Source organism: Schistocerca nitens, chromosome 7 (genome assembly GCF_023898315.1).
Source record: "Schistocerca nitens isolate TAMUIC-IGC-003100 chromosome 7, iqSchNite1.1, whole genome shotgun sequence".
Lineage (NCBI taxonomy): Eukaryota > Metazoa > Arthropoda > Insecta > Orthoptera > Acrididae > Schistocerca > Schistocerca nitens.
In genome coordinates this window covers 247,115,925-247,142,409 of record NC_064620.1, presented here as the reverse complement: position 1 = coordinate 247,142,409, position 26,485 = coordinate 247,115,925, and the positions used below count along the sequence as shown (strand labels likewise).

At 44.8% G+C, this 26,485-nt stretch overlaps 1 protein-coding gene across 1 annotated transcript in view; it reads right to left on the bottom strand.

The window, feature by feature from the left end:
• The window catches only part of LOC126195075 (uncharacterized), a 173,543-nt gene extending 147,351 nt beyond the window's left edge, over window positions 1-26,192 (bottom strand). The window contains exon 1 of the mRNA XM_049933532.1: window positions 26,163-26,192. Within this exon, the coding sequence (XP_049789489.1) occupies window positions 26,163-26,173 (11 nt within the window). The 5' untranslated portion in view covers window positions 26,174-26,192. The remainder of the gene's footprint in view (window positions 1-26,162) is intronic.
• Between the last annotated feature and the right edge of the window lie 293 nt (window positions 26,193-26,485).

Sequence of the window (26,485 nt, the reverse complement as noted above, 5' to 3'; positions counted from 1 at the left end):
GTAGACGGAGCGCGCTCGGTCCTACAGGCGGCCACAATGGGACGGACCGGTTCCGGCGGCGGGCTCTTTGTGGCCCACGCGAACGCGCAGTCGCTAACGGCTCACTTCGACGAGTTCTGTAACCTGTTCTGCCAATCGCTGTTCCATATTATCCTCGTCTCTGAAACTTGGTTGAAACCAAACATCTCTTCCGACGCTATCCGAATCACTGGTTACACTCTCCTAAGGGCAGATCGTGAAACACGACGCGGGGGTGGTGTGGGTGCCTATGTTCGCTCTGATCTGAGACCTACTATACTATGCACATCGGATGCAAAGTGCGAAGGAGAAGCAGAGTTCTTGTTTTTCGAAATAAATACATCAAATCAGAAACTGCTAATTGGAGTAATCTATAAACCTCCAAACGTCGGTGCTATGTCCTCCTTTCAGTCTGCCCTGTCCTCGCTCGTGACACTGTATGAACACATAATCATTATGGGCGACACAAACATCGACTTACAGTTAAAATCTCCCTCTGCAGAAAAACTAAGGAGACTGTTCCACTCCAATGATATGAGTTTAACACCGCTGGACCCAACTCATCACACGCCACACAGCCATACACTCATAGATATAATGGCAACAAAGCGACCAGATAAAATAATTCGCGCCAATCAGACATCCGCTCCAGGACTCTCTGCTCATGACGTGATATTCTTAAATTACTCAGTGCATACTACCAAAGAAAAATCTCACCTGGTAACCTACAGAAACCTAAAAAATTTTAACCATGACGCTCTTCAAAAGGATTGCTCAGACATCCCTTGGTATGATATAAGCAATGAACCGACTTTAGACGGAAAAATTCGGGAATTATGTCGCAAAATCATTGCACTGTATGATAAACATGCTCCTCAACGCACTGTCAAGGTAAAGAGAGCTCCCGCTCCGTGGCTCACCACTGCATTACGCCAGTTAATGAATAAACGTGATGCTGCACATAGGGCCTTCAAGCGTAACCCAACTCCCGAGGCGTACGAAGCTTATAGGAAACTCCGAAATAGAACCAAGCAGAGCGTGAGGAATGCCAAAATCAGACATGCCCGCTCTGTCGTATGCGGCATATCTAAACCTGCTGCACCGTGGAAAAAGCTGCGCAGTTTCGGTATAGGGAAGCGAAGATCTGACGCTGTTTATCAAGCGTCTGCAGAAGAATTAAACGATTTCTTCTCAACAGCTGTAAACTGCCACGCAGCGACAAATTACCAGCCCCAAGATATCAATCTCTCGAGAGACAAGTTTTTCCTAAAACATGTCACTACCGGCACAGTACACAAGGCAATTACGAGAATCTCTTCCGAGGCAGTAGGAAATGATGGAGTGAGCATTGGCATGATCAAGAACGTCGTAGACACTATTACTCCAGTTATCACAGACATCTTCAACCTGTCTCTTGTCAGTAGTACATATCCTACTGAGTGGAAGCAAAGTTTAGTTCAACCTATACCCAAGACTGACAACCCTAAGTCGCCAGGTGACTACAGGCCGATCAGCATACTACCTGCAATATCTAAAGCCCTAGAATACATCGTCCATGAACAGCTGACGGATTACCTCAAAACTCATAACATCCATGACAAATATCAGTCAGGCTTTCGAAAGCACCATAGTACAGCAACTGCACTAATCAAAGTAACTGATGACATTAAACATGCTATGGACAGACGTGAAGCTACCATCCTAACACTGCTTGACTTTAGCAAGGCTTTTGATACAGTTGACTTTGATATATTACTAATTAAAATGAAGCAGCTGAATTTCTCAAACAGCGCAATACACTGGTTCGACAGCTACCTCAAAAACAGAAGTCAACAAGTCATTTGTGGGTCGGAAAAGTCATCATGGAAAAACGTGCGCTCTGGAGTTCCCCAAGGCTCCGTCCTTGGTCCATTACTCTTCTCACTGTACATTAATGATATTTCTTCAGTGATTCACTCCTGCAACTACCATCTATATGCCGACGACATCCAACTGTACATAAGTGCAAGCCCCAAGAACATTGCTGACGCAGTAGCGAGTATGAACGCGGATCTTTGCTCTGTTTCTCGATGGGCACAGAACCTAGGTCTGAAACTAAACCCCAAGAAATCCCAGGTCATACTTATATCTCATCCAAAGTTAATCAGTCGGCACTTTCACGAAACAGTCCCTCAAATACACCTCAATGGTACCCAACTACCATACCAAAAAACAGTAAAAGACCTTGGAATAATCTTGGATGAACACCTAAACTGGGAAGAACAAACAGTTACAGCTTGCCGGAAATCGCTCTCCTCCCTACATGCAATTCAGAAATTTAGAAAAATATTTCCAACCCATGTTAAACAAAAATTAGTCCAAACACTAGTCTTGCCTAATCTTTACTACTGTGATGTAGTTCAACACGGCACAAATAGTGAAAATTCGAGACGCCTCGAGCTAGTGATGAACGCTTGCGTTAGATACGTATGCAATATACGGTTGTATGATCATATCAGTCCTTCATACTCCCAGCTAGGTTGGATACGCCCACATAAGGCACGCGATCTCCACACGATGTGCTTACTTCATCGATTTCTTAGCCACTGGTGCCCCCAATACTTATCTTCTCACATTAAACACCTATCATCATTCCACAACCGCAATACCAGATCGGATACGTCTAGCATCTTGGCTGTACCTTTACATAACACAAAATCTTTCTCCATGTCATTCTCCATCTCAGCCATACGACTATGGAACGCGCTCCCCTGTGATCTGCGTCTTATCCGGAACCACTCAACATTCAAGAGTGAACTCAAGACTTACATATTAGGGACGGTATAGCCACCATTGTTGGGCCCCTCTCATCTCTTTCTTTCTCCTCTCCATCATAGCTTCGAATTTTACCATTCTATTTCTCTTCCTCTAACCTATCTACCTCTTCTATATCTCTTTCACCCCATTCTATCGTCTTATGTCTCTGCTTGATGAGAATAACTCACAAGCTGCAAGAATATAACGAGAAAATTCCCAACTAGCAATAGGACTGACATTCATAAAAGAAAAATATGTTTACTTTCATATACATAGTCATTATTATTATTATTATTACTATTATTATTATTCTTGATTGTTATAATTAATTTTTGATTGTTATAATTATCATTGTACTACGTTTATAATCTCTATTTTTTTTCTTAACATTAATACTGTATAACATGTAATATGTCCTTAATGTTCTGTAGAAACTGAAATTTGTTGAATCTGAGTATGCCTGGTTAGGTGTAAGAGAGGGCCTGAAGGCCCTAATCTTGCCAGGTAAAATAAATGCATAAATAAATAAATAAAATAAATTAGAAGGGGAAAATTTTTTCCGTTGGCTAGCACAAGTGACGAAGGCAGCTGCAGAACGGAAAGGAGCGAGGGAAAGGACTGTTGCCCTTCTCTCACTCACGGCTACCTGTCATACCTTCTTTTCTGTTGCTAGCTAGAAGAGTATAGGCCATTTTCTTTTCTTTTTTTTTATGAAAAAAAGCCTAGGCTGAAGGGGTGATGGGCACTTCCAGTCGCAGACAGGGTTCAAAGACTGGCAGAGGACACTGGCCGGTCAACTGCTTAGATCTCACTCTGCTTCCCTCCAGATAGCTTACTGAAAGAATCTTCGTCCCGTCGACAATTAGATCATTAGAAAACAAAAGTTCGAACTGTCCAGAGACAAGACAGGTAGTTGTTACTTTTTAAAAGAAATCCAAACCTACATAATGTAGGGAACATACGAAAAATCGAAATGTTGATAGATAAATAACTAGTTGTAAAGCATGACTGGCTGAAAGTCCCTCAAGAGAAACGTCAGTCGCGTGGTGCAAGCCTTTCAGTTGGACGCCACTTTGTCGGCTTGCGTGCCCCTAAATTCGACTGAGGAAAGTGGATCTATGTTTCATCAGGGTGGATTTAAACCCTGTTTATGAGGTTTTGAGAAAAAAGCTTGCCGTGGTAGCTCTTGAATACTCGATATCTGATTTATGTGATTCTATGTTTAAGAAACGAATGTTGCAAGCAGTAACAGGTTGCAGTAATTCCAATGGAACGGATCTCTGTTGAAAGGCAGCCATACTGATGGAAATCGCTTCGAGTTAACGAGCGATGCCGGAGGAGAGACGCCGAGAATAGCTGTAGACGGCGGCAGCGGACGTGTGAACCATCGGCCCCGTCACTTTCCTCGGCCATCACAATAGGCTGTGTGGCTTTCCCAGCGGGAGTACGGCTGCCGGCGAGCGAGCGAGCGCGCCGCTCCTGCCGCCTGGGAGTCGCACCAGAGAAAGTGACTGCCGCTCTTCCCTCTCCGTCGCCCAGCCAATGTTTACATGCCGCCGAGTACCTCTGCCAGGTGAAAATGAAACGACACGACGGCTGCGTCTCCGGCCGACGGGCTCTGCTTCCGGTGGCCAGATGTACGTACGGAACACTCTAGCTGTAGAGGGCTCGATTCGTATGTAAATCACCTGTTGCTGCTCTCACGGAGTGGTCCAGGCGTGACTCAACTGTCTGGGGCAGCAGTGATTTGTAGCACGAATAACTGATTTAAGTACAGCTAAGAAACTAGCGGTATAGCTTCCGATAGATGAAGCAAGTGGGTCACTGATCTCCTACTGTGAACGCGGAAGGGAGATCTTGTTAATGCACAATCAACTGAAAACCAAACAGATAGGAAGAAAGTGAGTGAACTGTTTATTATTTCAAAAGTGATCGCCATAACTCTTAATACATTTATCCCACTGTGAGACAAGATGGTCAATTCCTTCATGGAAAATTGTTTGCGGTTGCCTGGAACCATGATTATACCTAGGCGTGCATCTCTTCGTCCGAAGAAAATTCGCTTTCTTCGAGGCTCCAAAAATACGAAAATCACATCGGAAGAGGTAGAGACTGGGTGGAGAATGTGTGAGGGCTTCCCAGCGAAACTTCTGCAGCTTAGTCGAAACAGCCTTGGCAACATGTGGGCGGGTCTACTTTCGACTACGCAGCAGAAATTTCGCTGAAAAGCCCTACACATCCTCCATACAGTCCCGATCTCCTGCCATGCGATTTCTAAATGTTTGGCGTCCTCAAGGAAGACATTCGTTCCGTTGATTTGATTCGGACGAAGAGGTTTGTGTGTATGTGGGTGTATTGAACCGGGGACCTAGAAACGATGGAGAGGCTTCGTTCCGTTGTAGCTCTCAGTGTTCACCATCCCACAACAGTCCACAGCAGTCCACCCACCCCACCGCCGCCCCACACCGAACCCAGGGTTATTGTGCGGTTGGACCACCCCCCCCCCCTCCCCCAGATAACGTCTCATACCAGACGAGTGTAGCCCCAAATGTTTGCGTTGTAGAGTAATTATGGTGTACTCGTACGTGGAGATAGTGTTTGCGCAGCAATCGCCGGCATAGTGTAACTGAGGCGGAATAAGGTAACCATCCCGCATTCGCCGAGGCAGACGGAAAACTGCCTTAAAAACCATCCACAGGCTGCCTGGCACAGCGGACCTCGACACTAATCCGCCGGGAAGCAGCGGGTTAGACTACTCGACTAGCCGGGCGGGCTGGACGAAGAAGATGATGATGTTTGCTTTGTGGGGAGCTCAACTGCGCGGTTATCAGCGCCCGTACAAATTCCCAACCTTTGCTCATTTCAATCTCGCCACGTCCATGAATGATGATGAAATGATGACAACACAAACACCCAGTCATCTCGAGGAAGGTGAAATTCCCTGAACCCGCTGGGAATCGAACCCGGGACCCCGTGCTCGGGAAGCGGAAACGCGACCACGAGACCACGAGCTGCGTACCTGGACGAAGGGGTACACGCATCGGTACAATCATGGTTCCGTAGGGAACCGCAAACATTTTTTTCAATGAAGACACTGACGGTCTTGTCTCGCAGCAGGGTAAATGAATAAACAGTTATGGCGATTACTTTTCAAATAATAAACAGCTCACATACCTTTCTCCATCTGTCACGTTTGACTGCCCCTCATAACCTCACAGAACAAGAACCAGGCGGCCACGTGAACCCGCACCGCTTACGTTCAGAATTCATGGTACTGAAACAGTGCGTGTAAATGCCATTCGGCTGTATGGAATCAGACCAGTATGACGGGTCAACGTGGAGACATAACAGAAAAGCAGAAAGAAGCTATCGTGTTGGCGTGCCAGTAGGCACACTTGTGAATGAAGTGGTCCGAATTTTTGTTGTGTCAACTCAAAGCGCCTATCCTCTAATTTGACTACAAGGAATGGTGTACCAGTGACAGCAAAGTCCTGATCATAAAAAGATCACTATTACTAAACCGCTCTCCCGGAACCCGATGCTAGTTGCAGATTGCCTTCCAGGGGTAACAACAATTGGCTTTTTACTATTTAATAAATTTAGTGGTCTTGTTTAAAATTTGAAATTTTGTCGTAATCTGTTCATTAAGAGGTTTAATATTACAATCAGATTGGAATACGTATTATCCCTCTGTTCGCAGCCAACGTTGAATATGGTGAATGGAGAGAAGAGGAGTAATCGATCGCGAAATCCGTAATTTTATTACAGCAGATCGAGATTTCAGCTGTTACATAATCTTCTTCAGTGCATATAACAACTGGTGACATTAGACCAAAGTGTCACGTAAGAGACAATACTGGCCAGTGTAGAGCGTTCAAGAGTTTAACATGTTAGACTCCTGCATGTTCTGCTCGAAACAATATTGTTTACTGCGCCACATTTTGGATATAATATCACCTGTTGCTATAGACACTAAAGATGACTATGTAATACTTGAAATCTATATCTACCTTAATAAAATGACGGATTTCGCGATGGATCGCTGTTCTTTTCTCCATTGCGTATTATATTATGTCAAAGATTTAACACAATAAATTAGTAATGGCGAGCAAATAAGCTGTCTATATTCATCCGTGCAGATGTATCTTCGTCCGACCTCCTGCGGGAATCAGAGCGAGGCTGCTAGCAATGACGGTAATGGACAGGAGGTGCTAGTTATGTAATGAGCTACAAGTTGGTAAGCTGTGTTTCCCGAGAAGCGTGCTCGGCTAGCCCGAATGGTTGTTGGCACAGTAGCTCAGTGTGTTCCGCCAGACGAATGGCTGCACTCTGTAACAAATTAATAAAATATAACGAAAAAACTGGGTGAAGTAGTCTACGAAGAACTTGAAGGGATGTCAGTGACGTCCGTTCAGACCAAATGATGAGAACAATCACTCACCAGGTACCTTGACACAGACAACCATCTTTCAAATGCAGTTTCTCAATGAGAAACTCTCTACGTAATCTTTCCTTATACACAGAACGTAGACGACGTTACTCAGACTAACCTTAATTTCAACCTACTAACTAACTAACTAAATCCAACCTACTGACAATTTGGCTACCTAAGAATGCATATCACGTATCGTTGTTTTGATGTTTTTTACAAGCGACCATCATGTTGCAGTTTTAATGATCAGCAGTGTGCCTATCAATATACTCATTAGTTGAGGGACGCCTTCGAAAATAGTGGACACAAGTAGCGAATTATACTCGGAAAAATGCTTTGAATGTTGTGAAATTTTGAAAATACTTTGAATTTTGAAAAATTAATGACGTACACAGAGGTGGCAAAAGTCATGGGACAGCGATATGTATACATACTGATGGTGATAGAATCGCGTACACGCGGTATAAAAGGGCAATGCATTGGTATGGCTGTCATTTGTACTCCGGTGATTCATGTGAAGAAGTTTTCCACGTGATCGTGGCCGCTCGATCGGAATTAACACACTTTGAACGTGGGGAGGTAGCCGAAACTTGACGAATGGGACATTCCTTTTCGGTAATTGTTAGGGAATTCAATGTTCCGAGATCCACAGCGTCAAGAGTGTGCCGAGAATACCAAATCTCGGGCCTTACCTCCCACCACAGATAGCGCAGTGGCCGACGGCTTTTACTTAACGACCGACAACACCGGAGTTAGCGTAGTGTTGTCAGAACTAACAGACAAGTAACACTGCGCACTGAGTGAAACAACTGCAAAAATCAATGTGGGACGTACGACGAAAGCGTCTCTTAGCACAGTTCGGAGAAATTTGTCGTTAATAGGCTATGGCAGCAGACGACGGAACCGAGCGCCTTTGCTAGTAGCACGACACCGCCTGCAGCCCCTCTCCTGAGATCGTGGCCATATCGGTTAGACTGTAGGCGAGTGGAGAACGGTGGCCTGGACAGATGAATCCCAATTTCAGTACGTAAAAGCTTATGGCAAGGTTCGATTGCGGCGCAAACTGCATGAAGCCGCGGACCCAAGTTCTCAGCAGTGTGCAGGCTGGTGATGGCTCCCTTATGGTGTGGGCTTTATTTACATGGCGTGGACTGGATTCTCTGGTTCAACTAAACCGATCATTGACCGGGAATGATTATGTTCGGCTGCTTGTAGACTATTTGTAGCCATTCATGTGCATCATGACCCCAAAAAACCATGAAATTTTTGTGGAGGACAAAGTGTCATGTCACTCTGCCACGATTGTTCATGATTGCTCTGAAGAACATTCATGACAATTCTAGCGAATGATTTACCTACCCAGACTTGAATTGCAACTAGTACTCTGCAGAAACTTTGCTGGGAAGTTCTTACAATCTTCCATACAGCTCCGATCTCCCCCCAAGCGATTTACATATATTTGGAGCCCTGGAGTAAGATATTCGTGGCTGCTAATTTGCTTCAGACGAATAAGTGCACGATGGGTGAGTCATGGTTTCTTAGATAACAGCGAACGTTTTTCAGTGAAGGCATTGGCCATCTCATCTCACAGTGGGATAAATATATGGTGATTACTTTTGAAATAATAAATAGTTCACTTAATTGTTTCCTATCTGTAACTTTTTCATTTGTCTGCCCCTTAAGGTTATGTGTCAGTGATGTATAAGAGCATAAGATATTTTGTCCCTGGGAAACAAAGCGAAGACCTCCAGCTACTTAAAGGACAAATGACAATTAAAACCAGCGTTACACTCAAGGAAAGTAAGGCTGCATTCCGTATTAGGAGTTGCTCCAAAGCCATCCACTACGTTTCATGGGAACGACCTTGTGGATCCGCATAGGTAGGCGTGGAATGCTGGAAGAACGCAAGGTGACTTCCTTCCTCCTATACATAAAAGACTTGACAGATGACATGTAACATCAGTGAATACTAACCCGAGCTGACGTCGCAACGACTGACAATTACGTTATATAAAATGTACTATATCGGGGTTAGCGAGAGGTTTTCCGATAAGAAAAGGTTAAATTAGACTCTTGATGACTAAGCTGTGCACTTGTCAAATTTTTCGGAAAAAATTAATGAAGTTTAACGCTTCCATTGAGGTGATCGCCTAAGAACCGCTGCTACGGCCGATTTTTGAGTGCTTTTCGTCAGTGTGTAGTCGTCAACAAGAAGAGTGGAAGAGACGAAAAAGACTCGCAGAGCTACTCTATTCATCACTTATATGTGCAGTCAGCGCGAGTACGTCACAGATATTCCCCACAGAGATGCTACAGAAACGGCTTACTTCTAAAATTTCGATATTTTACGTAATGGCAAGAGCCAAGAACCGTATAGCTTATACTTTCGGACTTCCGCAGACATGGCGCCGATCGTTCTTTCCACATACCACATACCAGAAGTGGATTAGAAAAGAGAAAATGGGGGGTGAGGGGTTCAGGGAGGGGTCAGGGAGAAGGTGAAGCGAAGGGTCTTATTCAAATGCCTCTGAGCACTATGGGACTTAACATCTGAGGTCATCAGTCCCCTAGAACTACTTAAACCTAACTAACCTAAGGACATCACACACATGCATGCCCGAGGCAGGATTAGAACCTGCCAAACGTAGCAGCAGCGCGGTTCAGGACTGAAGCGCTTAGAACCGCTCTGCCACAACGGCCGGCGTGAAGGGTCTGTTACACTACATATTCTCCGCCACAAAGAGAACGGTGGTTTCCGCAGTACGAGGATACGTTGATGAAGTGGGCACACGTTAGTTATTTTTAACCTATCATCTCCGAATAATTGCAGCATAACCCACAAGGATCTAAAGTAGTTCGCACTGTATGAAGACAAATGCAAAATAATGCATATAAATCGTAGACGTTACTAGAAATATACATTTAAAGCACTGACAATAAACCTTTGGAGACTAAACATCTAAGAGCAATTCTACGAAACATTACGAAGGTTAGAAAAAAGTGTATGGCGTCAGAGTAGATATGGAGTAAGTCTCAGGAGAGTAGCGCCTCTACAAGCGAAACGCTTTAAAACTTCCGTGTCCTACTTTTGTGCACCGCTTTAGTATTCGGAATTCTCATCAGATGCGAAGGAAAAATTTAGGGAGATAATGTTGTAGATACTAATGTTTCTGATAAGTGAACGTGGCGGCAGGACTGATGAGCTGTTGTAACTGTCTGCCCACTGATTCCCAGTAGCTGGAACACTTGGCCTCACCTGCTAATTTCCTGTTGTCTTGACCATGCCGTCAAAGGCCTCTGTTTCGTATAGTAGGCGTTTTTGAGAGCAAAAAAGAATATTTATAGGCTACCGTAGGGGAAATGTACAGAGCAGGCGACAGGGAGACTGGTAAAAATTTAAATACATTGATCGAAAAACTCATTGGAACGGGAGATAGCTTGTAACAATATAAAAACAGTTACTCTATCCGTAATAAAACGAAATCTGGCATGAAAATGTCTTGCCGCAGTTCAAGACAAATAAAGCAAGTAAGAGAAACACAAAGGAGCTTTTGTATAACTCGGTCAGCTCATGTATAGAGAGAAAGTGCACTGGGAGCTACATTAAAATGATAACTAACCAGGAGAACCGCGTTGACTGAGGCCCATGAAGGGCAGCACCAATTACCTATAGCGAAAGCATGTCTACCTTTATGACACCTACCGATCCGAATGCCAACGGCTGCATCACTATGGAATCATAACCGAAATACTCGCGGCAGTATTACCAATCAAAGCTGCGTATACACGTGTTGCGCTTTCCAAAGCTGTTGCAAAGTGCAGGAAGCATGCACATGGACCTGAAAATGGGGGGCAACACTCGCAATAGCAAGGACAACGACGTGCTGCAACCAAAAACTGCGACCGATTGATATGACACAGCACCACAGTAGCCTATGCGTCCGCCGGCAGGAAGGATGACCCCTGGCCAACCTAACCAGAGTGGCAGTTATTGTTTGCTTCGGCCAGCGAAGCCAGACTTCATGAAGTTGGGGGCACTAGAGAGGTGGTCATTCCGAGAAAGGCGATATTCTAGTTCCGCGAAGTAGCTGTGGCTTAGATTTCCAAGTAAAGATTCGGCCATCCTACTCCGCCCCCACGAGAAGACAGCCTTCTAATTAGGCAAGCCGACGGTAGTCTAATTGCAGGAGATAATTGGTTTGATACCATTTATTCCACAATTAATTCCACCGGCCTTCGTAATAATAGTTACATCAACCTCTGCTGTATGCCAGTCGATTCGTAATTTTATGAACAATTCGAAACTGCGATGATAAATGTGAATTATTTTAATCATTCTCTCTCTGTTAGGGAGCTGGATGGGGTGCAGTTGGTTCTTCTGCACGATCTGTAGAGAAAAGTTTCTACTGTACAATATTAGGAATGTTATGACACGTTCGGTTAAAATGTCTATAGCAGACATGCTCAGTTAAATTAAATAGGTATGAAAGAATGGCTGTTCCTGTGAAATTTGACTCTTGAGCACCTTTAGGGACTAAATTTTGAGACAGACTGTTAGCCAATTCCAGAGACTTGATCATACATGTCGTATGCGCACATGGTGACAACATGAGACAGACTGGTCAAACCAAGGTATATGCAGAGTCAAATGTGAAGGGTGCACGATCAACAACGGTACGGATTACTTTGCAACGTGCACTTTGCGCGCGTGTTTGTGTGTGTGTGTCTGTGTGTGCGTGTGTGTGTATGTGTGGCTCCTGGAACTACCAATTTAATCATTAAGTTTTCTCGTGATTTTTCCAACTGACTGACGCAAGTGTACGATGTTACACGTACGATGCAAGCACCGTGTCAGGCGTTGTATAGGAACCGGTACTGTGAGGGAGTCTCCGATCGTCGCATAGGCCGTGGGTCGTTCTTTAGACTGTGGCAGGTAACGAATAGGTTATATCCGAGAGGAAACTGTACGACTTAAAAGAGACCTAAGAGAGAGAAAATTGTTGCGCATTTCAAACTCGAGTGTCCATAGCACCTGCTGACAGCCGTGCACAAAATAAAACGGAAACCTTACAAAGCAACCGTGGAGCATCGATTGTCCAGTTTAGGTACTGTTGCTCGAGGTTATTGTTGTACCTGACTCTTGTAGTCTGCGCTTGATGGAGACAGTGACCTAGGAAACTTTTCGCGATGAAGCATGGCTGTTTTTACCGGGACCTGTAAATTCGCTTAACAGCAGACGCTGGAGTACTGAAAACGGTCATCAGCTATAGCAAGGACATCGTACATCACGAGGAAAGAGCACAAACCATCAATGCGTCTCTGACAGTGATACGAGAACATTCCTGTATTCAAAAACATCTCATAACAATATCATAGCATTCTCCTGCATGAAATACCATAGGTATTTTTGTTATTTGTTAGTTATCCGAAAAGAAGGTTATAGTATGAAATTTTCACTCTACAGCGGATTGTGCGCTGATATGAAACTTCCTGGCAGATTAAAACTGTTTGAGCGAGACTCGAACTCGGGACCTTTTTCTTTCGCGGGCAAGTGCTCTACCAACTGAGCTACCCAAGCACGATTCACGCCCCGTCCTCACAGCCTCACTTCTGCCAGTTCCTCGTCTCCTACCTTGCTAGTTCTGCATGGTTCGCAGAAGAGCTTCTGTTAACTTTGGAAGGTAGGAGACGAGGTACTGGTAGAAGTAAAGCTGTGAGGACGGGGCGTGAGTCGTGCTTGGGTAGCTCAGTTGGTAGAGCACTTTCCCGCGAAAGGCAAAGGTCTCGAGTTCGAGTCTCGGTCCGGTTCACACTTTTAATCTGCCAGGAAGTTTCAAGATTATAGTATATTGCTCACAAAACTGCCAGAAGTTAATGGTTTCGTCCAATAATAATGCTTTCACATCACGCACAATGGCTAGCACATCGGCCAAGTGAGAAGAAGACCTGGGTTCGAATCCTGCCCTTGCTACAAATTTTTATTGGTCGCTTCAGTCTGCATATGTGAATCATAGATATTTGAGACTGAAAATGTCTCTGGAATCAAAAAGTTTGACTTGATTACTCTTATTTGGCTACCTGAACTCAAACAATTTTCGTTGTTGTTCAGAAAAACCTCATCATTAACAGGAACAGGTTGTGCGTGATGTGAAAGCATTATTATTGGACGAAACCATTAACTTCTGGCAGGTATGTGAGCAATATACTGTAATCTTGAAACTTCCTGGCAGATTAAAACTGTTTGACCGAGACTCGAACTCGGGACCTTTGCCTTTCGCGGACAAGTGCTCTACCAACTGAGCTACCCAAGCACGACTCACGCCCCGTCCTCGCGGCCTCACTTCTGCCAGTTCCTCGTCTCCTACCTTTCTAGTTCTGCATGGTTCGCAGAAGAGCTTCTGTTAACTTTGCAAGGTAGGAGACGAGGTACTGGTAGAAGTAAAGCTGTGAGGACGGGGCGTGAGTCGTGCTTGGGTAGCTCAGTTGGTAGAGAACTTGCCCGCGAAAGGCAAAGGTCCCGAGTTCGAGTCTCGGTCCGGTTCACAGTTTTAATCTGCCAGGAAGTTTCAAGATTATAGTATATTGCTCACATACCTGCCAGAAGTTAATGGTTTCGTCCAATAATAATGCTTTCACATCACGCACAACCTGTTGCTGTAAATGATGAGGTTTTTCTGAACTCCAACACCGAAAATTGTTTGAGTTCAGGTAGCCCAATAAGAGTAATCAAGTCAAACTTTTTGATTCCAGAGACATTTTCAGTCTCAAATATCTATGATTCACATATGCAGACTGAAGCGACCAATAAAAATTTGTACCAAGGGCGGGATTCGAACCCAGGTCTTCTTCTCACTTGGCCGATGTGCTAGCCAGTATGCCACACTGGCACTTTGGCTTTGCACGAGAGCACAGACTACCCTAGCACTCCTCCGTCCGCAACCCAAATTCCCATTCACACCTCAGCGCACTTGGTATACCTCATAAATTCGAACAGTACAACTGTATTGGAATTGTACCTCAGCATCGAACAAAACGGGGGCTCCTGCCTGAAACCAACGCGAGAAACCTTTTCAAGTCTCAAACATCTATGAAGTGTATATGCAGAAGGAAGCAATGAATGAAAATTTCTGCCAAGGCCGGGACTCGAACCTAGGTCTATTGCTCACCAATCAGATGTGCTTACCACTATGCCACTCTAGCAAAGTGGATTTGCACTACTGCACGTTTTGGGGAAAAGAGGTATGCTAGGGTAGTCCACGCACTTGTGCAAAGCCACTGTGTTAGGGTGGTGTAGTGGTTAGCACATATGCCTAGTGAGCAGAGACCTGGGTTCTAATCCCAACCTTGGTACAAATTTTCGTTCGCCGTTTCAATCTGCAAATAAACATCACCGAAAACAGCTGTTACATTTCTTCAGGACAAAAACATTTCAAGATCAACCTCCCTGTCACTCGCAGACTGCAATAGCCAGCTGCAGCACCGATACTGAGCAGTAGTATGTGAATTAGTCAATCTATTCCCTACTGTTACCTTGTAATGCTTCAGTCTGCGCACAGCTGTGTGGGCAGATGCTGCTGACACACCAATCGAAACTGCTACATGGCACAACATTTTCTCGTACCCTCCAAGACCACTCATAACTCGTCCATCTTATTGTCGGTTACAACCAAGAAACCACCTAACATAACCCGAGGACTGGGCCGCAGCCTATGCAGTGATCAGAAACTTCGTTCCAGTTACTGATCTCAGCGCAATGTCAGACACAGAGGGTCATATGTGGAACACCTATATGTAGGATGTTACCTTCGACATACCCACGAAAATTTCCTTCTCACATCTCTGGGAAACGAAAGCACACATCGCCTTGTCCCTTTGGTCTCGGTATAGTGGCGCAAGCGTACAATCGATACCCACCGTTATAAATCAGCCGATGCTTTCAAACTGTCATCACTAGTTGTTAAACCAGTAGTACAGATGCGTGTAACGGATGCGTCTGAAGCTAACTGAAACTGTGTTCACAGTGTATTAAAGCCTTCACGTATCCTACAGATTCGCTCCCTACCTCAGCTTCTCATCTCTGCCAGTCGATGGTGTTCGTTGCGCAACCTGCGATAAAGATTTTTCAAGTGTGGACAACAGCTGCAGTACAGAGATGTGTAGCGTGAAACTTGCATCATCCCAGCCTCTGCGCCCCTGGCCTACCTTGAGGTAACGGTTGCATCGGAGTACGTCATGTCTTACTCTCTGCTGTTACTGGTCGAGCGTGTTCTTTCAGCAGCACGACCTGGGTGCCCCCTTCCTTTCGTAAACCATTAACCCCGGCTGATGGAGCGTCGGTGTCGGACGGAGTGTAAGAAGTCTGCGATAGATGCTCGTCCTCCAGAGAGGATCTCTCTCACTTCTATAAGCAGATATTGCTGAAAGTAAAAGTCAAGTCGAGACTTTCGCCTGTAGAGATTATATTGTAGGTTCCTCATCCGTTATAAAGCAGACTAAACTGTTTTCCGAAGACACTTATTTATTCATTGTGCAAGTAGTATTGTTTCATTTCGTGTGCCAGTATGGCTAAATACAAAATATGTATCATAGGATATTCATGCGGAAACGGCAACGAGTATTTGTTAAGTTGGAGGTTACCAGAGAATCACGGTAAACCAAAATGTGCATCAGCTTGTAACACAAAGTAACGAAGTTGAATTTGGGAAGTGTATTATCAGCTGACTGATGATGTCTATATTTATGACATGAAAATGATTCTCTCATCCTTTAAGGGCTGTTAAGATGATGTTATTGCCACTCAGAACTAAGCCATTCACTGTAAAATCAAAGTACACTCCTGGAAATGGAAAAAAGAACACATTGACACCGGTGTGTCAGACCCACCATACTTGCTCCGGACACTGCGAGAGGGCTGTACAAGCAATGATCACACGCACGGCACAGCGGACACACCAGGAACCGCGGTGTTGGCCGTCGAATGGCGCTAGCTGCGCAGCATTTGTGCACCGCCGCCGTCAGTGTCAGCCAGTTTGCCGTGGCATACGGAGCTCCATCGCAGTCTTTAACACTGGTAGCATGCCGCGACAGCGTGGACGTGAACCGTATATGCAGTTGACGGACTTTGAGCGAGGGCGTATAGTGGGCATGCTGGAGGCCGGGTGGACGTACCGCCGAATTGCTCAACACGTGGGGCGTGAGGTCTCCACAGTACATCGATGTTGTCGCCAGTGGTCGGCGGAAGGTGCACGTGCCCGTCGACCTGGGACCGGACCGCAGCGACGCACGGATGCACGCCAAGACCGTAGGATCCTACGCAGTGCCGTAGGGGACCGCACCGCCACTTCCCAGCAAATTAGGGACACTGTTGCTCCTGGGGTATCGGCGAGGACCATTCGCAACCGTCTCCATGAAGCTGGGCTACGGTCCCGCACACCGTTAGGCCGTCTTCCGCTCACGCCCCAACATCGTGCAGCCCGCCTCCAGTGGTGTCGCGACAGGCGTGAATGGAGGGACGAATGGAGACGTGTCGTCTTCAGCGATGAGAGTCGCTTCTGCCTTGGTGCCAATGATGGTCGTATGCGTGTTTGGCGCCGTGCAGGTGAGCGCCACAATCAGGACTGCATATGACCGAGGCACACAGGGCCAACACCCGGCATCATGGTGTGGGGAGCGATCTCCTACACTGGCCGTACACCACTGGTGATCGTCGAGGGGACACTGAATAGTGCACGGTACATCCAAACCGTCATCGAACCCATCGTTCTACCATTCCTAGACCGGCAAGGGAACTTGCTGTTCCAACAGGACAATGCACGTCCGCATGTATCCCGTGCCACCCAACGTGCTCTAGAAGGTGTAAGTCAACTACCCTGGCCAGCAAGATCTCCGGATCTGTCCCCCATTGAGCATGTTTGGGACTGGATGAAGCGTCGTCTCACGCGGTCTGCACGTCCAGCACGAACGCTGGTCCAACTGAGGCGCCAGGTGGAAATGGCATGGCAAGCCGTTCCACAGGACTACATCCAGCATCTCTACGATCGTCTCCATGGGAGAATAGCAGCCTGCATTGCTGCGAAAGGTGGATATACACTGTACTAGTGCCGACATTGTGCATGCTCTGTTGCCTGTGTCTATGTGCCTGTGGTTCTGTCAGTGTGATCATGTGATGTATCTGACCCCAGGAATGTGTCAATAAAGTTTCCCCTTCCTGGGACAATGAATTCACGGTGTTCTTATTTCAATTTCCAGGAGTGTATTTGGTAATCTGACAGTATATTGATATTAATAAACTATTTGTTTTCCAGCTTGCTATATACTCTCGTGAGCATCGAAATCATTATGGACTGAAATCAGTCTTAGTCTGTTAAAATAAACCACTGAGTTACTCGGTACAAATGCAATCTAAAGTAAATGATTGGGTCAGTGCTATGATATGCCCTTCTGGAATACACGTAGTTTACAGAAGGCTCCCCGTAAAGCAACCACCCTTCCCAGGGATACCAGGCGATATTTCAACCGGAGCCGTATTCCGTCGCTGGTAACACGCTACTCACGTGCACTCATTCTGTGGACCCTAGGTGAAAAGGTGAGCTGTATTGGTGTCGCTTCGCAGATACACGTATTACAAAGATTAGTGAAGTTGCGCAAGTCCGTGGATCTTTTCTGTAATGTCCAGTGTAGAACGACGGTGTTATGTCAGAATACTGGGCTCTGGAAAGCTCCTTGACTGAATAACCCTGCAAGTATCAATGTGTTTCGAAGATAAAATCGACGACGACGACAGAAGCAGCAGCTGCTAGAAGCAGACATTGGCGTCCTGTTTTGATAATAGGGGTAGTCTCAGCTAGAACAGGAAAGCTATTTTTAAATCCGAGTCAAGACCAAAGAATGCATTCGTTCCCATGAGACTAATATGGAAGGACAACAGATTAATAAAACCAAAGCAAAAAAATTATCAAAACTATTCCATCTCCTCCAAAAATGACCCAGGTCCTATCATTGCGATATGTGGCGTTTTTTGCCGTGCATAAGTGTTGTCGCTAATGGGTGTTGAAAAATTATTTCCCATTTCGTGCTTCTGCTGAGATTTGATGCGACTCGTCTCGAGTTTCCACCATTAATTCAGAGTAGGAGCAGCTCAGATCACAGCACACACGAGTGTGGTGGAGCTTGATACAGAGTAAGCAGATTCGAATACTGATGATGGAAGAAATCTTCCTGGAGAATGTTGGGCGACAAGGGAAAATGCAGGTTCAAAGTTTCTGGTCTGCAACGTCATGGACTAGATCCCAAACTTCTCAGTTTACTTGTGACGCTATAAATGGAGGGTCACCTCCCGTCACGTGGGGCCGTTACCCACAGTGCCATCCTTGATGCTATTCGAACCAGCAGACCGGATTTTATCATATTCTTTCCTTTCGTTTCACAATCATTGACAACAGAATGAACACAAGGGTACACTACACATTCATCCACACGATGTACGCATACAGGTTGAAAATAATTGATTGCGGAAACAATAAAAGAAGTTAAAACGTTCTAGCACACATGGGTCCGCCAAAGCCATATGTGAATGTGTTTTTACAAATCACCGTTGACTTCAGCATGAAATATTGTCCTAGTTAGTCCAAAAGTATTTGAAACGTAAACTTCTGAATTAAATTCGCTTCTGATAGGGCTCAAAATTCACACAAGGCTTATTTTAACAAAAGATACAAAACTGCTTCAACATATACGTAGATGTTACAACTCACTGCACACTTGTCTTTGTTGAATAATATGTTTCGTCTGTCGTTGCAATACTGAACTCTCCTTTGCTGCTTAGTGTCTTGTAAATCTTCATAAGAGGTTGCACAATTCGCTGATTTAGTTCTTCACCCTTATCAACAGAGTGCTTTCAAGATGACCTCAGACAGAAAAATTTAGAGGACTGTGGTCACGTGCCCTTGGAGGCCAAACTATAGTCCCCGCCCAACCTATCCACCTTGGACCACTCTAGCGCCTTAGATGGCATCGTACCACATTCTCGGCCGCGCAGAGTGGCTTCGCAGTTAGAGGCGCCATGTCACGAATAGCGCGGCCCCTCCCGCCGGAGGTTCGAGTCCTCCCTTGGGAATGTGTGTGTGTTGTTCTTAGCATAAGTTAGTTTAAGTAGTGTGTAAGTCTCGGGACCGATGATCTCAGCAGTTTGGTCTTAGGAATTCACACACATTTGAACATTTTTGACACATTCTCCAAGATGGCCCATAGGGTCAATTTGAGCCAAATCAGGACTTACTAAAAAAGTTTGCTGGGACGTTTTGATTGCTTAACAACAAAATTCGCCAAACAGCTGTGAAATTAAGATGTTATTTTATTTTATTTCCGCTACCGTTTTGGTAATTCGTTATACCATCTTCAGGCCCCAGAGCTCTCGAAAATCGATACTGGCATACTAGGGCCATATGTTTCTGGACGTTGTGAATTCGTAGCTCAAGTGCTTTCTTCGAAGACTCGACTGCCATCCTGAAGATGGCATAATGAACTGCCGATACTGGTAGCGAAAATAAAATAATATAACACCTCAATTGATGACCCTTTTTGGCGAATTTGACAATTAAATACTTGACTAGCCTCTGTCTCATGCTCACAGTGGATAAACAAAGTCGTTTTTGATTGCCTTCACTATTAATTACCCGCCTGGTTAGCCGTGGGTGCTTCTGGGATGAGGAGATTCGCCGGCCACGGATCGAATACGCCAGGCGGATTAATGACGATGGTCATGGCACCAGCCAGCATGGATGTGGTTTTTAGGCGGTTTTCTACATCCCACTACGTGAATACCGGGCTGGTTCCCAAATACCACCTCAGTTATACGATTAGCCAACATTTAGAACACTTTCGCTCACATTCACTTATACAGCACAACATTCAGACAGTTGTGGTACACATATTCTGTCCTTTTATTGCCGTCCAGGGAATAGCGACTGTATAACATGATTTACTTACTATCCGTTAAGTTTCCCTCACGGATTGGACTTAAGGACGCGTTACGGACAGCTATTATGTAATGTACTGTTCGGTATTCTTGCGAGTGTATGATTCCTAAAAATCGTCGGCAGCATGGCTTTAGAAAACTGAAGATTGTAGGAATTTTTATGATGGAATGTTGGCTCACTTGGAACGGCACTACCAAAGTGGAGACGACACCATGGATAAGCCACTAAACTCGCATTCTGGAAGAGCAACGTGAAAATACCCATAGAGTCATCCAGAATTCAGTTTTTCGTGGTTCCAGTAAACTGACTGACGCGAACGCTGGTATGGTTCCTTCTAACGGGTTACTGATTCCTGTTACTAACCATGCCCAAATCCCGGCTTGTGCTCCATTTGTAACGAATTCGTTTTCGATGAGACGTTAAAACTAGTTGCCCCCTTTGAAACCTCATCACACTGCACAACCCTCCTCTTCTCGCTAGAAACCTGATACTCTCTCGTGAAATCTCTTTGCTGTAACGAATCCGCGCGACCATTCGGAGAGGAACTGACCTTGACAAATACTTACTCGTTCAGCCCAAGTCCTGATTTTTCTAATACATCATTGGCGGTGTAGATACTACCTGGATAGAACATCTGCTTGGTTGTCGCAAATGACATGATTGGGTATTTTTTCCCCTGGCGGTTATCACAGAACACTGCGTTGGAGTACGGCAAAGCAAACTGATATATGTACTTGTGATACATGCTGATGTGGCAAGCACTCTTAACTGTAGTTGAGGAAATTACGAGGTAACTCAGACATGAAGGCGAAAAGTCCATACGAAAGAAGGAATGATCTGTTCCTAAGAGCGAAAATGCTTGTTTTGTGGTTAGAGAACAAAGGTGTCGAGAAAGATTACATTTTCAGCTAAATCTATACTTTTCTGTACGTCGTCTTTTCGAAGAATGTCAAAGAATTTTAAAAAAAGACTTCGTCATTCTAGATCAATCAACCTCCTCTTTTCCATTACGTTTCTTCATTTTTTGTATCACTTTCCGAATGTATACGATACTTAGTATGGACGATGACACCGAGCGCAACTTGAAATACTTAATGTGTTGGCATCACAGCTACAAATATCTGACGAAGCTTATACCTAATGTTGTAAACTGTTCAAATAAATAAAACCGTATATGACCAATAGCGGCTTATTTGTACGTTAATTTCTAGCTCTCGCTGTATTCTCTGCAGTCAATTCCTCAGTTTCCCACCTTCAAATAAGAGCAACTGTCAGAAACATTGAGCTTACCGCAGGGGAGTGAGGCAAGAAGTTATTATGCACGATGAATGTGAATGACATGCTATATACAGCTCTCTGAGCCACTTCTTTGACGACTCCAGAGTGTAATCAAATGGAGGAATTTCTGCAGATAAAGTTAGGTGTAAACAATCTCGCCGGCCGCTGTAACCGAGCGGTTCTAGGCGCTTCAGTCCGGAACCGCGCTGCTGCTACGGAAGCAGGTTCGAATCCTGCCTCGGGCATGGATGTGTGTCATGTCCTTAGGTTAGTTAGGTTTAAGTAGTTCTAAGTTGTAGGGGTCTGATGACCTCAGATGTTAAGTCCCATAGTGCTTAGAGCAATTTTAAGAATTTTTTTTTTTGTAAACAATCTCAACTAATCAAAGACGTAAATAAAAATCACGTAAGGTGAAGTAAATACTCTAAAGTGCAGATTTATTCGTCCATATTTACGACAGTGAATCACTGGAATCTGTCACAACCACAAAACAAATAACAGAGCTCCCCAGAGATATTTAAAATGGATTGGGTGAATAAACTCAGTTATTAGAATGTAAAACATTGAGATTCACTATCATATTCCACTGACATTGAAATTCAACTAAGGAGGGAAGCGTTTAAAAGTTCACACTTTATTTAGTATTATTGTAGAGTCAGTTCCACAAGAAAGTATACGCCGTAACCTTAAATGTAACGTCCGCAGTGACATCTCTGGTAGTGGTCTCGAATCTGTACTCAATGCGCTTTTGCGCAGTGTATAGATAAACAGTTTGACAGCTGAATGTTTTGTCGGTCGAAGTTTTGGGTATTTGCTCTTATTTACAGCCACTTTAAACGATGAAAAATGTGCAGCCCGCATCTCGTGGTCGTGCGGTAGCTTTCTCGCTTCCCACGCCCGGGTTCCCGGGTTCGATTCCCGGCGGGGTCAGGGATTTTCTCTGCCTCGTGATGGCTGGGTGTTGTGTGATGTCCTTAGGTTAGTTAGGTTTAAGTAGTTCTAAGTTCTAGGGGACTGATGACCATAGATGTTAAGTCCCATAGTGCTCAGAGCCATTTGAACCAAAAATGTGCAATATTTATCAGAAATACCTTCTGAGGTCCGTTAAGAAGCTGTTTGGTCGAACGAGGCAAACTGGGTGCCTCGAGGGGATAATGATCCGAAACATCGCAGTCGTCTCTGTACAGCGTGGAAACAAGACAATGGGGTGTGCACGATGGATTGATCTGCGATGTCTCCGGATGCAAACCCAATCGATATGTTTGGTCGTATACTAAGATGAAGCTTAAAGGACAGCCAATACATGCTTTGAAGCAGCTGTCATAAAATATCATGACGATACAGAGATCGTTACCGACTAAATATGCAGAAAATCTCGTGAAAATGATGCCAAAAAGGTGCGAAGATATAATCGATGATGGCGGCGATTGGATTATCTATTAGGTAATTGCTCAATTAGTAATCACATTTATTTTCATGTAAACGTATATTTATGTCTTTTATTTCATACAGATAACGGCGTACACTTCTTTGAGGAATTGGCTATACGTCAGTCTAGGTTCCTTAGCAGGTTGAACTATCGGGATAGGTAGAGAGATTCGCGGACCGTTTCGCGTTTGTTGAGTTACCACGAGAGCGTAACAGAATGGTTCAACAGACGGCTGAAAGATATGCTACGATTGCTACATGTAAGGCATTATGAGAGTGTTTACTCTTAAAATGCTGAACTCGTACGTTACAAGGAGAATGAAGAAACATCTGTTTCTTCTCACATACATCTAACGTAATGTGCGTGACGCTGCAATTAGTGGCTGTAAAGGAAGCGTACCGACATTCTTCGCACACACTATCCACAAACGGTATGAGTGAGAGGTGAAATAATACTAGAGCACTACATATATTCTTTGTCACTGCCTAGACTGTTATTTACGGAATGCCAAAACAGGATATTTCTGAGGTTAGAAACGATACTATACGAACAAAACAATTTGCGTGGACTGATGTGCCTTATAGTTCTGACCTGTATGTATTAGTAAGGTTAGAGTAGGTTTAAATCACTATGATGCCAGGAGTATTTACAAATGCATGATATTGTAACATAATTTAGCCTAATTTCCTTCCCATTAGAAAGCACTGGCTTCTGATATAGAATACGAAATACGGTTTCCCAAACAAAGTATATCCAATACAGTAATGTTTACAGTAGTGTTCGGCACCTTTTTGTTCTTTTCTCTGCCTTGGTGTTGTGTATTAACGAGAGGACATTATCCAACAAATTGAACGCTGTTCAAACAGTAACCACAGAAGAAACCCGTAAACACAGAGGTCTCATGAACTTGAAAATAATAGTAACAGACAATATGTAGGAAATAATGATTACGTAGTGTTGACAAAATTATCATAAGATATGAAATGATGAAGGATAGGATCAAGTGACTGGTCTGATCCTGTCCTCAAAGATTTATTACATCAAGAATCGATGGAAATTTTTCTTTGCAAAGACGAAATACTTCTCTTACAAGAGGAATTTCCCCTGGTGTGCAGCTAGTTAGAGAGCAATGCAGTTATTTTCATTTATATTTTACTTATTTTTCAGCTTCCGTGGGACCATGGGAAACAAAGCTCCTTGGTCCTGGATTAAGTCAGTACATAGTGTACATTATGCTGATTAGAAAAATTTATAAACAAAGGAACTGAACAATAAATAATACGCGAAAGAAATGTGAGAGAGTGCACAACACATTAGAGACAAAATTTCTCAACTACAGCGAAGAGCTCCTGTACAAAATAGTGGGCCACAAGGAGAGGTTTCAAATTAGGGTTTATCCCTCAGTTTTTAGTTCCACTGGAAGCCTATTGAAAGTGAAACCTGCTGAATACTGTAGTCCAACGCTTAGTGCAGTTCGTTTTGCCGACTAGCGCACACTGAAAGAATGTCGCAGCTCCTTCTGAATGAGTCAGCATCAAATTTCAAGGGATGGAGTGTACGACAGCGACTGCGGAGTTAGAATTCTAAGTCACGTAAGCAATGGCGTAAACGAAGTTCCCGAGCTGACACTACAAATCTGTGTAACGGTCCATTTCTGGATTAAAAACATTATTGTTGATGGCACGGAGATATGATACATAGGAGGTAATACTATGACAGCAAGCAAAGTAAAGAAGACTTCACAATTCTTTGTCGGAGGCGAGGGAGATAATTGTTATAGTGAAGACGACAGCTTTCAACTTCTGCAGAAGACCTTACACGTGATATCTGAAAAGAAAGCTTATCATGTTCCCTTAGTCCTAAGAATTTAAAAATGACGTCTTCTCTTGCTCTTTGACCGCCTTGCGACAGTAAAGTTTTGGTTTTACAAGTGCTCCGTGTCAAGTATTCTATGGATTACGTTTTGTTACAGGTGAATGTTGGTTCAAATGGCTCTAAGCACTATGGGACTTAACATCTGAGGTCATCAGTCCCCTAGACTTAGAACTACTTAAACCTAACTAACCTAAGGACATCACACACATCCATGGCCGAGGCGGGATTCGAACCTGCGACCGTAACAGCAGTGCGGTTCCGGACTGAAACGCCTACAACCGCTCGGTCGCAACGGCCGGCCGTGAATGTTGGTCTGTTCTCCGAAAGAGAGAGAGAGAGAGACAGAGAATCAGAGAGAGAGAGAGAAAGAGAAGGGGGGGAGGGGGAGAGAGAAAAGCAAAGGACCCTCCAACTTTGCTTGTTCCTAGTCATATGCAAAGCCCTTCCCCATTTGTTGTGACCGGCGGAAAAATTACAAAACGTTACCTGTTCTCCGAGAACCACGTGCTGATATTATCGACCACCCTATAGGTTAGATCATTTACGTTACGTTACGTTTGTAAAGAGAAACGTTTTTAACTGTCAAGTTTACTTGCGGATCACTGATATGTATCAATAAAGCAACGGATCTAGAACAGAGCCGCATGGCACCCCCAATTTTACGCAACACCACGCAGGTTCAAATCGCTTTCCTGTTTCCACAATAAAATCTTCACTCTGCAGCGGTGAGTTCGCTGATGTGAATCTTCTTGGAAGATTAAAACTGTTGGTCGGACCAAGATTCGAACTCGGCGTCATTGCCTGTAGTTTGCAATTGCTCTACCGATGAGCTACCCAAGTATGACTTACGACCCGTCCTCACAGCTTCAGTACCGCCAGTACCTCATCTCCTTTCTTCCAAACTTCACGGATGTTTCGCAGGAGAGCTTTGATGAAGATAGGAGATGATGTACTGGCGGCACTTAAGCTGTGAAGACGAGTTGTAAGTCGTATTTGGTTCGCTCAGACGGTAGAGCACATGCCTGCGAAAGTTAAAAGTCCCGAGTTCGAAACTCAGTTCGGCTCACAAGAAGTTTCGCTTTTCTGTTTGTTGACACTAGATTAGCTACAGCAACAATGGTCGTCGGTCTCAGTGGGTCTGTAAGTCGTTTTTTCCTCCCAATGGTCCTTAATACCAATACCACCTCATGATTTACGACTGTTTCTTTTGAATCATCCTGTAGTCGACGAGTGGGAGAGAAGCAAGTGAATAAGTGAAAGGTGAAAGCGAGGGCAACGTCTGGCAAGCGACAGATGCGGTGTCAGCTCAGCTTACAGGTCTCGGTGCTGTGCTGTAGGTGACGTTCGAGAGACTGACCTGGCAGACATGATTCGCGGCTCCGGGGTGCGATGCGGCGGCGGTGTCGTACTCGCACGCGCGCGCCTGTGTACCAGTATTTATACGAACCGTGCGGTGGCCAGGCCAGCGGGCACGAGGCTGGGCTGGAGGGAGGAGAGGCGCCGCATCATCTCTCCAGCATCCGCAGCCGGCAGGTGGGGGGGAGCAGCAGCGACGAGATGAGTACAGCACAGTGCTCCGGCGACGCTGCCTCAGCGTTCCTCACGTTCACACGGAGCCAGACGCACGACGCAATCTATACATGTCATTAGTCGCATTCCATAGACCCATGGAGAGTGTTC